At 44.5% G+C, this 12,599-nt stretch overlaps 1 protein-coding gene and 1 non-coding gene across 2 annotated transcripts; one reads left to right on the top strand and one right to left on the bottom strand.

The window, feature by feature from the left end:
* Positions 1-362: 362 nt before the first annotated feature.
* On the bottom strand, positions 363-435 carry trnaf-gaa (transfer RNA phenylalanine (anticodon GAA)). Its single transcript has one exon. It is a non-coding gene; the product is annotated as a tRNA-Phe (tRNA).
* A 234-nt stretch (positions 436-669) lies between these two features.
* Positions 670-6,271, top strand: rpn1 (ribophorin I). The gene is made up of 10 exons (XM_005746457.1): positions 670-1,060; positions 1,999-2,063; positions 2,345-2,651; positions 2,745-2,954; positions 3,036-3,228; positions 3,310-3,409; positions 3,504-3,642; positions 4,728-4,847; positions 4,982-5,227; positions 5,315-6,271. The coding sequence occupies exons 1-10, from the start codon at positions 821-823 to the stop codon at positions 5,495-5,497; spliced, it is 1,803 nt and encodes a 600-aa protein (XP_005746514.1). The 5' UTR covers positions 670-820; the 3' UTR covers positions 5,498-6,271.
* Positions 6,272-12,599: the final 6,328 nt, after the last annotated feature.

Consider the following 12,599-nt stretch of genomic DNA (forward strand, 5'->3'; position numbering starts at 1 on the left):
TGAAAAACAGTCAATGGAGTAGACGTATACTACCTTTTTCATGCTGTATTAAAAGCTTATCTCAGAATCTCGGACAAACAAAGCACTATGCAACCATTCAACAGTCTGTAGTAGCAACACAAATATATGAAAAAGCAAAAAAAAGAAGAAAAGCTAGTTGAGTGTTGTAATTATTTTTGTAGTTGATTCCCCCCTTCATCTTTTAACATTTTTAAAATCTTTTACCAAATGTAATACCAGATATGATGTACATACTGTGATAGTACGCTCAGTGTGCTGTAAAACCAAAAACCAATGTGGTAAGAGAAAAACTTAACGGCGGAAAAACGGCGAGGTGTATCTTTAAAATGTTTCCCCAATGCTGCCGAAACCCGGGATCGAACCAGGGACCTTTAGATCTTCAGTCTAACGCTCTCCCAACTGAGCTATTTCGGCTCGCTGTACCGTGTACAAACATGCTGAACTACGTCATCACAGCCAGAAATGGTAGTAACAGAATAAGCTTGTTGTTATTCCAGTGATAAATTGAGACGACCACCATCATTATGTTTGACTTTTGCGCTGTAGAAAAAAACGACAAACTGTATGATTCCTTTATTTTGCAAAACAGTTTTTGAAAGCCACGTTAATTGACCGCTTTTCTGTTTCGCAACCGCTTCCGACGCACTGCACGTTGAAAAAGTGACGTCATCACGTCGTACTGAATGAGGCGTCATCCTTTTCGATGTAGAGCGGCACGGCGGCCTTTCTTTGCTGCTCTACATTTCTTCCTCTCTTAACCCAGTAACTACAGCATTTCAGCTCCTATCTTATTTTAACCATGACCCAAACCTCCCCGCTTTTCACCGCCTACCTGCTGCTCCTGGCTGCTCTGGGTCCGCAGGTTTCAGCGGACGGTTTGGTAAACGAGGATGTGAAGAGGACAGTGGACCTGAGCACGCATCTGGCCAAGATCACTGCCGAAATCGTGCTGTCCAACCAGGGGAACTCGGCCGTGCACAGTTTCATACTCGCAGTGGAGGAGGGCCTGGCTCCGCATCTGGCATACATCGGAGCTTCGGTGAGCTAAACATCAGTGAATGAAACTGCGCTAACACCTCCGCCTGTAGCCGGCTAGCTAGCTTTAGCTTGTTAGCTGTTCTGTTGCAAACTACACATGCAGTGCTGTGCACTGTCTTTACAGCTTGCAGTTTTTTATTTTTGTGAGGTGCCAACAGCAAACCTGCAGAAGTCAGTGCCCTCCCGTAGTAAAAGGTCACGGCTTGTTCATTAAATGCATAGAAGCAAAGCTACTGGCTATGTGTGATTCTGTTGGCAGTGAGCTCTGCAAGTGGGGAGTCACATAGACACAGTTAGCTAACAGTAGCAAGTATTACGAGCTCGGTATGTGCAGTGCATTCACCCCAGTTCGGGAAATGTAGTTATTTATGCCCAGAAGAGCCATATTTATTTTAAAGTGCCATGGATGTGGGTAACAAGACAATGACTTCCGCAGGGCTCCACGCTCTGTCAGTGGCTGAATGACACGTATGCGCTGGGCAGCTTACTTCCGTGTGTGACTGCGCACAGGCCTGCCCCCTTCCACTATGAATGAAACCGTAACAATGCTCCTGTTTGACAGAATAATGACACAATAACAGATACGTTACAAACGATTCCCTCAAAGTCCTATAGTGTTGAAGCACGATCCTATATGCCTGTGTTTGTGGCACTCCTGCATCATCATAACAATGTTAGTCGAGTAACAACATTGCTACTGACCAATGAAGTTAGCATTAGCCAAGAAGTTAGCTAATGCTATTTTAAAAAAGCTGTCACTAGCAAACCGACGCTAACCTAAATTGGCTAACAGCAAACCTAACTCTATAAAATATTTGTTACATTTCATAAAGTAATGAAGAAATTACTTGAAACGCTTACCATTTATTCAAGAAGAGACTTATCGTGCAAGTAACTGCATACATTACACAAATATTCTCTGACTGCCTGCTTTCACAGGTGAAGGGTGATGAAGAGGAGGATGGCACACTTGAACTACAGCAGACAACAATTCAGGGTCAAAGGTGAGAGATCAGACACTGTCTACTAAGCAGATTATAAAGACCTTACATGATGAAAACAGACTGCAGAACTGGTGCATTTGAAGCACCATTTTATTTTCTGGAAGATGGTAGGGTTGCTGGTTTCTGGCGAAAATCACAGTCATGATTATTTTTGATCAATATCCAAAACAGGATTTCTTAACTTGGACGTGCACGTCCAAGACGTGCATGTCCCGAGAATCTGATGTGATCCATCAAATATGTCTTACCTGTGCTCCTCTCTGTCATCTCTTCTGCAACAGTGGGGAGTTTTATAAAGTGCAGCTGCCCTCCAGCTTGGCTGCAGGTGCTCAGCTGAAGACCAAGGTGGAGATGACGTTTAGCCACGTCCTGAAGCCCTTCCCCACACACATCACCCAGGCTGAGCGTCAGCTGGTGATTTTCCAGGGGGACCACTACTTCTACTCCCCGTATCCAACCCGCACCCAGACCACACGTGTCCGCCTTGCGTCCAAGACCGCGGAGAGCTACACAAAGCTGGGCAACCCAAGCAAAACCGATGAGATTATTGAGTATGGACCCTTCCGCGACATTGCTCCGTTTAGCAAGGTACAACCCTGACCAGGTTTGATTAGCTTATAGCGAAGCTACAAAACAGCTGCTAAACTGATCTGCTGTTTGCTTGTGTTCTCCTCTGTCCAGGACGCAATGAAGATCCATTATGAAAACAACACACCCTTCCTCACCATCAGCAGCATCACTCGTACCATTGAGGTGTCTCACTGGGGCAACATTGCAGTGGAAGAAACCATCGACCTGAGGCACACCGGAGCCATTCTGAAGGGCCCCTTTTCACGTTATGATTACCAGCGTCAGTCAGACAGCGGCATCTCATCTATCAAGTCCTTCAAGGTTTGTTTCTTCTAGACACCCAACCAGTGTCATTTGAGCTTTCACAGTTTCTCTGATAATTATATAGATTCTCCTCACCAGACTATCCTCCCTGCCTCGGCCCAAGACGTTTACTATCGGGATGAGATTGGAAACATCTCCACCTCCCACTTGCAGGTTCTGGATGACTCAGTGGAGGTAGAGGTCAGGCCTCGTTTTCCTTTGTTTGGAGGCTGGAAGACTCACTACATAATTGGCTACAATCTGCCTAGTTATGAGTATCTTTACATGCTGGGTGAGTCGATTTCTGATCACCAGTTTTGTTAATTAATCTCTGAATGCCTTAGCTTATATGTCATGCCATTGTATATCCCAGGTGATCAGTATGCATTGAAGATGAGACTTGTTGACCATGTGTATGATGACCAGGTGATTGATGAAATGACTGTGAAAATCATCCTGCCAGAGGGAGCCAGGTCAGTGCAAACACACCTAAAGTATCTCCTTTGGGGAGTGTTTACAGGGCTTGATATTTATTTTCCCTTCTATATCTTTGTCTTGTCTTCTCAGAAACATTCATGTGGATACACCTTACAAAATCAGCCGCATGCCGAACCAGCTGCACTATACATACCTGGACACTTTTGGGCGGCCAGTGCTGGTGGCCACCAAGAACAACCTGGTGGAGCAGCACATTCAGGATTTCGTGGTAAGATGCACCGTAGAAGAAGACAAAAATCCATTCATGGTGTCTCAGGTTTGAGGTTATTCAGATCAGAAGTGGTTTTCTCTTTGTAACTAAGGAAGCTGTTAGAACCTGTCACTCTTTATCAATATGCAGTATCATCAGGGTGAGGGTATAATGCCACAGTAAAATTAGGCTTGGAGGCTCTTAGCTGCATCATCTTTGAGCTCATAGTTCAAAAATAGGTCTCCACTAACGATCATCTGTGCTGATGCTAACATGGTAGAGACGTGTTTTATGTGTACACACGAACACTTAATATTTAGAAGCAGGTTTTTGAGTTGTTACCACAGGTTTATGAACCACGTGTCCAAGTATGTTGAAGTTTGTTTTTTCTTGGCGTCAACAGATCTTGGCAGACACCTGTCTGCACTGAATACTTCACAACAGCAACATTTTACACACTGATTTAATTATTTGATAATTTGATCATCTTTCTTCTTGCCGTAGCATTAGGTCAGTGAGCTTGGTATTTAATATCATCTGCATAGAGGTTATATCGAGTCATAACATTTCTTTTTTACAATTGTAATCTCTTTCTGTCTGTCTAAAAAAAAAAAGGGGTTAACACTTCACGCTGAAGAAACTTTCTTGGCAAATCTTTTTGTTAACTTTCCTGAGTACCTGTTAATTATTTTGAGTTTAGGGAAAAATTGTAACTTATAGGCTGACACACTGACTGGATCACAGTGGCTTTGGCTCAAGTACAGCCAGAGATCCTTACTGCTTTTCTTTATTTCTCCACACATTTTATGTTATTTTTGCAACAAAATGGAAAAAAAGAAAGGGGGAAAAAAAAAAAAAGCTTCATGCTCGATAGTGTTGGGGGAAATACTGCAGCCTGATTAGACTGGCAGAAGAGCTGTGTGAATGTGCTGAGCGGTAAATTGAGAGCTGTATAAAAATGGCAGTAATCGGGGGGGGGGCCGCAATTAATCATCATGATGTAATTATTGATTGCACAACACATTGGCTATATAATGATGACAGCGCTGACATTTAAACTGTTTCCATGTGATTCTTTGTGCCCCCTCTCTCCTGATCACCAGGTTCACTATAACTTCAATAAGATCCTGATGCTGCAGGAGCCTCTCTTGGTTGTAGGTGCCTTCTACATACTCTTCTTCACCGTCATCATCTATGTACGTCTGGACTTCGCCATCACAAAGGTATGAAAACACCTTTCTAGTTGATGTTGACCGCATTTTACCTGATCTCTCCTCATTAAGCAGCTACCCTGCACAAAAGTAGATTTATGGTGTTCATTCTGTTCATTTCACTCTGTTTTCTTGTCTTTGCTCAGGATCCAGCTGCTGAGGTTCGCATGAAGGTCGCATCCATCACAGAGCAGGTGCTCACTCTGGTCAACAAACGTCTGGGCCTGTACCGCCACATGGACGAGGTGGTCAACCGCTACAAGCAGTCCCGCGACACGGGGGCGCTCAACAGCGGCCGGAAGACTCTGGAGGCCGACCACCGCACTCTCACCAATGAAATCAGCTCGCTGCAGGCCCGCCTCAAGGCAGAGGGCTCTGACCTGGCCGACAAGGTGAGTGATTTTGGGAGATTGTGAGGAAAATTAGATTTTTATTAATGGGACGCACAGCAGTAGTGCCTTACCTCTCTGTCCCATCAGGTCGGAGAGGTGCAGAAGCTGGACGGCCAGGTGAAGGACCTGGTGTGCCGCTCCTGCCAGGAAGCGGAGAGGCTGGTGGCGGGGAAAGTCAAGAAGGAGGCCTACATCGAGAGCGAGAAGAATCTGACCAGCAAGAGGCAAGAGCTCGTCGGCCGCATCGACAGTCTGCTGGATGCCCTTTAAACTGCGACACGCTGACAGGCACCCTTGCCGCAACATAAACCAACTGTTTGTATGAGAATCTGATGAAGTGACTCATGCTCACACTTTTCTTGTTTTAGTATTTTACCATCCAGACATGGACTATGAACACCGGCTCTTACGGTAGTGACGGGTTTATCCAAACACTCGTGCCTTGCGATAAACTTGAAGTCACTAAGCTCTAGAGCAGCTTCATCACAACTGTTTGGCTTTTTTGTTTGTTTTTCTTCTTGTTGGTTTTTCAGTGGAGCTAAAACTTTGTGACAGATTTGTTCTTCCGTTCCATGTTCAAATCTCTTTTTTTTTCCACTCTGAAGTTAAGGGTTAAGGGACTGTTTTTGAAACGAATAGCTGAACGGCCCGAGTGTTTTCAGTCTCCTGTCTTTACTCGTATGCTGTACTTTAAAACTGAATCATCTCTAACTTTTAAGTTCGAAGATGACTTGCTTTTTTTTTTTTTTGCCATCTGTTTATCTTTTTTGCACTTGCATTTTGTTTTTACTCTCCCCTGCCCGACGTGTGTATTTGAAAAAATCCAAAGCTCTGATTCTGTCATCCCAAAATGCTTGTTTTAGATGTCCCTCAGTCTTATGTTCTACATTTTTCTTGGTATAAATGTTTTTTTGACTGTGAGATTAAACAATAAAAGAGATTATCTTGTATGTGAGAAAAGACATTGAAGCTGGAAAACACGTTTGTGAAATGGGCAGTAATGTGGAAAACTGTCAAATTTGAAATAAAGTTTTGAGAGACTCATTCTTGTTGGAAGTTGTGATTTTGGCATGCAGTACCCCTGGTTCATCATAAGGGGGTGTGCTTGTGTCATTAACTAACGTTTTACCATGCTGAAGAAAAAAAGTCAAACCGTATTAAACTGCATTTTGATCCCACTTGTACCTTCGAATACCGAGATAACTAAAATTTACGCTGTGCCATCCTGACATCATCAAAACAAGAAAAAGCGACTTTTCCACACTGACTAGTTCATTTAAAACTGGCACTTCAGAGGGAATTTCCTGCTCATTGTTGCATTCCTTTCTTGAAAGTAACCCCACCTATGGCCTTCTCCTACCCAGTCAGCAGAGGAGCTGACCTGCCTCAAGCACAGTATGAGCTCAGGACAAACAGAAGGGTCAGTCTGAGGTCATCACTTTCCCTCAGAGGTCACCAGGGGTCCTGGCAGGTCATTTCCTGCTCCATAATAACAGCCCAGTTCCCCTCACAATGACAGTGTGCGCATATTGTATGTGCCATACAATAATCATTCAGTAAATACGCAGCAGGGAGAGAGCAAAGACAATGTCTGTTAGCACTGATGCTTGGTTGCTGGTGAAAGACCACACAATGGTGATTTTGTTTGTATGTTTTTACTCGAGTGGAGATTTGGAGCGGCGCGAGTCCAGAGAGCCACACAGTCTCATTCTCACAGCAGCGGGCTCACGTCCACCTCAGCACCAGAGACGGGGTTTTTTATGCGGAAGTGTTAAATGACATTGAGACCTTAAAGACAGAACACTGACAAATACATCGATCAGCCACTTAATTAGGTATTCCTGTTCAACTGCTCGTTATAGCAGATGCCTCATGAGCCAATCTAACAACATGTAGTGAAGAAAACTTACTGAAGTTCAAACCGAGCATCAGAATGGGGAAGAAAGGTGATTTAAGTGACATGGATGTTAGTGCCAGGTGGGCTGAAACTGCTGATCTACTGGGAGCGGCGGTTCTCTGGGTGAAAATGCCTTGTCGCTGTCAGAGGGCTCAAATCTTCTCAAACTGATTCCTTGAACGTGACATGAATCTAATGAAGCACCTTTGGGACGCGGGTGAACAGGAAATTGGGCAAATCTGCTGGACGACACGCAAAATTTTCTGAACACCTTACTGGATCTGCTAGAGAGGTGTAACTAATGAAGTGGCCAGTGAGCTTACTTTCTCTCTAACTTCAGAGCAGCACTTGATCATACAGAGGTAACCTTGTGATGGAGACTAATATATATGCAACACATCTTTTAAAATGAATGACATCAACATAATTTATCAAGTTGCAAGTTAAACATGAACTTATTTACTTAATCTTTCGTGGAGTTACGAAACTTTAAATGTTTATTTTAAATTGAAGCAAGTTTCTGCCTTAATGCCTGCAATCATGACAGGGACGAAGTTGTGTATCGTATATCAGCAAACACATACTGAACAAAATGTTCGCTGAAATAGGCCAAATTATCAGTTTATAGCTCTTTGGGAATCATTTTGTTGTTCCAATACAAGTTTATACCCACCAAACGGTTTTCTTTGGCATTTCTATAGATTCAGCTAAAGAAATGGGAACAGCCTAAAGATGCAATTTAAAATTATTCAAAAGTCAATGTCCAAATAAAAACTTAAAAAGACCTTCAGCAGACCTTCACTTTAAAAATGAAAAGAAAGTCTGGCCTACAGAAGATATTAAGAAATAAAGAGTGGCTCCAGACTTTTGCACACTACTGCAGGCTGTGTCTTTTCCCCCAGAATAACCTACAAAAGGACCAGAAGGTATCAAAGCTAGAAATTGGAACGCTCTTACAGTTGTATGTAAACTCTACTTGTATTGTCTCTGGTATTTTACTCCGACGGAGATGCCATCGAACGTGGCTGCACCTTAATGCTCGTGTCAAACATGAGTCTGTTGATGCATTCGCTTCCCTACACGGCTGTTTGTCTTGTTGTGGCTCATTGGAGGCCTTTCAGTCTTTTCAGTTCTGGGCCAGGATATGATTACCGGTCACAGAAGAGCTGCGGTTTATCTGTTGGTGTAAACCGAGCAAAATACTGTTTGAACCGGAATTCGTGTGCAGCACTGTATCCTGATGTGGCAAACCGTGTGTGTGTGTGTGTGTGTGTTTGAGGTGGATGGTGGGGTTTGTGCAGGGTGTTGGACTGGTTGGGCCATGCGGTTGAGCTGTCACGGTCCCCCCTCAGGCATGGAGTCGATTATTATCTTCCTTTCCTGAAGTATAGTAATGATGCAGAGTGTGTTCATTCTTTATCTGCCAGAAATAATGAATATGCAAAAAAAAAGAAGGGGAAGAAAAGATTTGGAGTCAAACTAGATATCAGTTGAAGAGGTAATCCACAAGTCCCTAGGCTTGGTGACGTGGTGGTGATTGATTACATTGAGGGCTCACCTGCAGTACTCTCCCTCTTAATCTTTCTTGCTCTCAAATACACACACACACACACAACTACACACACACACAAAGAGAGAGAGAGGCAGAAGTCACCAGTCAGGGAACAATATCCTGCTCAGAGGACCCTTCACAGCACACTCTCATAAATCACTGAGACAGAGCCACCACCCTCACTGTCAGCATGTTATTATGCGCACACTCTCAGGTCCACGCTCCTCATGACATACATTCATTCAGTTCATCCACTCCTCATACTCAGCCATAAAGGAATATCATCAAAAAGAAGAAATATGAGTCAAATCTAACCGCGAAACTCGCCCTCAAACACACGCCTCACCTGCACTGATTCCCTCTGGCTCCGCTTAAAACATTTTTTTTTTTACAACAGGAGCTCTGTGTCCCACTGTGCCACGGCCCTCTGCACCGGCCATTCCTCAGTGACAGGGCGCCGGGATGAGGGGATGAGAGGCTCTTGAAGGGCGAGGTGAGGAGTGGATGAAAGCCCCCGCGGCTCAGGTCCCAGGGCTCTGCCTCCTGTGCAGGTGGCAGGTGTGATGTGGCCGGGTGCAGAAGCGTCAGAGTGAGGAAGAGGAGGACAATGAAGGCGTCTGTAGCCCCGGTTGCAGCTGCAGGAGGCGGGGAGGAGCGAGGCTGACAGATATGACATTCAGACAGGCAGAGGAAGGGAAGGACAGTGTAGGAGCGCAGAGATGGAGATGGGACTTCAAACAGAGGATTGGGGGTTGGGTGGGGGGGCATTCTTGTCTGGTATGGAGAAGGTGGGGATGGAGGGGCAGTGAGAACGATGGATAGCACAAAAAACAACAACAACCCCCCCCCCTCCCCCCATGAATCCAGAGTTCACCGTTGTGGTCCTCTTGTGCAGATGTTTACACCGTGCACGCTCACTCAAAGCCCCTGCCTATATCTCTGTGCATATTGATGTCAGCCTCCTTCCCTGTATGGATTTGTATTGATGAGACAGTAATCCTCTTCCCTTGCCGTCCTTATGTGCAACTGTCCACAGCTCCCACTAAGACCCACTGATCTCTGCCACATGGCGCTCCATCAAAGCACCGATGGTCATGCCTCTCAGGGCAAGTTTTTGGCAAAAAAAACGTGCCCGTGCAGCTCATGTCTGTCCCTCAGTGCAGGGGATAAGCTGCAGATGAAGGCCTGACGCTACTTTGTATCATCTTGGATCATACGAAGACAAGTGAAACAAAGCTGCTCTCTGTTAAAAGCCACTCTCATCGGAGCATGTGCACGGGCACACACACGTTTCCTACTTTCTCTATCAGACCTGATTAGAGTGACAGGGGCACTTCCCATTGGCTGTGAGAGTGGCCCTCTCCTTCCCAGGGCAGCCAATTTCCCCTACTCCAGAGCTGATAGGAAACTTTGATTGTCCACTGAGCTCAGAAGAGACAAAGAGAGTTTTCCTCTCGCAATCCACATATCACTCCATCAGATCTCTTCCTACAATACAGCCCCCCGCCCCCACCCCCACCCCCCTGCAAACACACACTTAATTTTTTTCCTTCTCTCCTCCTTTCCTCCATCATTTCTCCCTCCTGAGTTTTGGAAGCCTAATTTACACGGGCTCCACATTGTGAGTCCATTAAACTGGTACTGACTGCTTTGATGGGCAGGAAGTTTCACTTCATGTGGTGACATCTGCATCCTGTGACACAATCCTGCCCTACGTACATGATTTACTCTCTCAGCTTACCACTATCCTCTAATAGCAGTCTGCTATTAGCACGGGTGGATGTGACCAGCAGCATTTGCATACTGGTACGTGTGCATGGTGGGTGTGAAGAGGACCCAGAATGAGCAAGGCGTCAAAACATGTGGGGAGAACCAACAGGAAACATCTCCCCCTTCTCTCTCTCTCTCCACCCTCTCTGAGAACACACTTCCTGTCAGAACTCCTCAAACTTCCTGTCCAGCCACCGGGAATCCCAGCTGGAACATTCCAGCTGTGCACTAGTCTCCCTCCCTTGCTGTACTGCTTGAATATCACCGTTTCTTTGTTACCCAGTCTTCAGAGACTCGGAAAGTATTTGCACCCTTTCACTTTCTTTGCACAATTTAGCCTGCTTTATGTGATACATGGGAACGCGAACACATTTGTTTTGTATATCAACGTAAGTGTCATAATGACAGAGAGAAAACATTTTATAAGTTAATTTATTTATTTTTAATGTTTTAAAGAAAAAGACAGAGACATTTGCCAAACTGAACAGAGTAAGGTACGAGAGTAATGTACCCGTTATATGTAAAGCTCACAATTCACTTTAAATCACAAACTCAAGGGAACTCTCTGTAGACTTCTGTTGGAAATTTGGAAAAGCACATTTCACAGGTATGAAATAATTTAAAAAGTCTTGGATATTCTCAAGAAGCCTGTTAAACAACAACAGTGAAATAGTAACAGAGAGACTGATCCTTCTCAGCTACCCTCCATCAAGTCAGACATTTACCCTTAGAACAGCCACCGTAACTATATAATGTTGCCACATCCACATACTTAGTAAAATACAACATTAAAGGACATTCCCTGGTCTGATGAGATAAAAGCTGAACTATCTGGGTATAGCTCGAAGCACAGCGTCTGGCACACCCCGTGTTCATCACTTTGACTACTAAAGCCACCTACAGAGAAGGACGGTGACGCATCGCGACTAGAGGGGATCTTCTCAGCAGCAGGAAAAGGGAGACTGGACTGAACTGAGTGAAGAATGAATGCAGCCAATTACACCGAAGACCCTGAAAAGGTGATCAGAGACTGGTGCGACAGTTCAGCTTTCATAGCACAGCTTCCTATCCCGCCTGATAGAGTCCAAGGACAAATACACACAGGTGTAGCCTTGGAATGTTTTACCCAAAGGTTTTAAAAAATATGAAAGTAAGAGTAAGGCCAATGAAAGTAAGAGCGCACAAAACAGGCTGATCAATGAGGAGTATACAAATATATATAAAGATGTATATATTCTATATACTAGCAGAGCAAATGATTATGGAAACAAAGTGGGGAAACTACAGGGATAAAAATGGAGCCTATGCTTTCACTGCAGATGGTTTAGTCAGCTTGTTAGACCTCAGTATTTGAACCAGCTCCACCCACAACGTCTGGTGCAGCAGACAGGCAATTCAAAAGGTGGGAAACAAAAAACAAACATATTAATGCAATGACAGAGCAATGTTAGCCGCACGTCCTCGCCATCACTGAAGACCACAAAGCAGTGTCAAAGTGTGTATTTATTTGAATCTGGGTGCACCGTGTAGCTCCAGCAACTGCAGCAAAAGCGAACTTCAAATTAGCTGTGGTAGAGGTGTGGAAGAGTGTGAAACCATAAATGTGAATGAGTTATGAGTGCAGTGTAGAGAGGGGATAAATATTAGCAAAAAATGTTATTTCAGGTGGGGGGATGTGGGTACATTCGCTATCACTTGGAGAGAGAGAGACGATAGCCAAGAGCAGTGTGATAAAGTGCACTAATCCAGGCCTGCAGATTCTATGACCCAATGATCTGCTGCTGAAAACATGATGGAACACTTTTAATTTAAAAACTAAATCCATATGACGTTTTGAACTGCTGATTGTAGAGCAGGACTGCAACAGAAGTGTTAAAGTGAGGGAGATTTGCTTTCTGAATCCAAGTACTGTACGTTTGTCCTACAGTACATCCCTTTCTCGCCAGGGGTCGCTATATAACAGCACATGGTCTCCTGGCCAGCTGTCTCTCCTGCAAAAACTCGCAGTCTCAGTCCTGGGGATAACCGTGGTCTCGCTGTCTCCTCACAAGGCTCCAGTTTACATGACTAGTTTTTGAAGCGCAGTAAAACGGGACAGTGCCATTAGTCTAATGGCAATAAATCAAATGACACACGCATGTTTATGAATGTGC

This window comes from Pundamilia nyererei, unplaced genomic scaffold, assembly GCF_000239375.1.
Source record: "Pundamilia nyererei isolate P.nyererei 1_Seehausen unplaced genomic scaffold, PunNye1.0 scaffold00178, whole genome shotgun sequence".
NCBI classification, from domain to species: domain Eukaryota; kingdom Metazoa; phylum Chordata; class Actinopteri; order Cichliformes; family Cichlidae; genus Pundamilia; species Pundamilia nyererei.

What these genes read in the sequence shown, in the direction of transcription:
- rpn1 (XM_005746457.1), top strand. Translation starts at nt 821, where the DNA reads ATGACCCAAACCTCCCCGCTTTTCACCGCCTACCTGCTGCTCCTGGCT. An exon ending in CATCTATCAAGTCCTTCAAG is followed by an intron (nt 2,955 to 3,035) that starts GTTTGTTTCTTC and finishes TCTCCTCACCAG; the next exon opens with ACTATCCTCCCTGCCTCGGC. An exon ending in GCTCTGACCTGGCCGACAAG is followed by an intron (nt 5,228 to 5,314) that starts GTGAGTGATTTT and finishes CTGTCCCATCAG; the next exon opens with GTCGGAGAGGTGCAGAAGCT.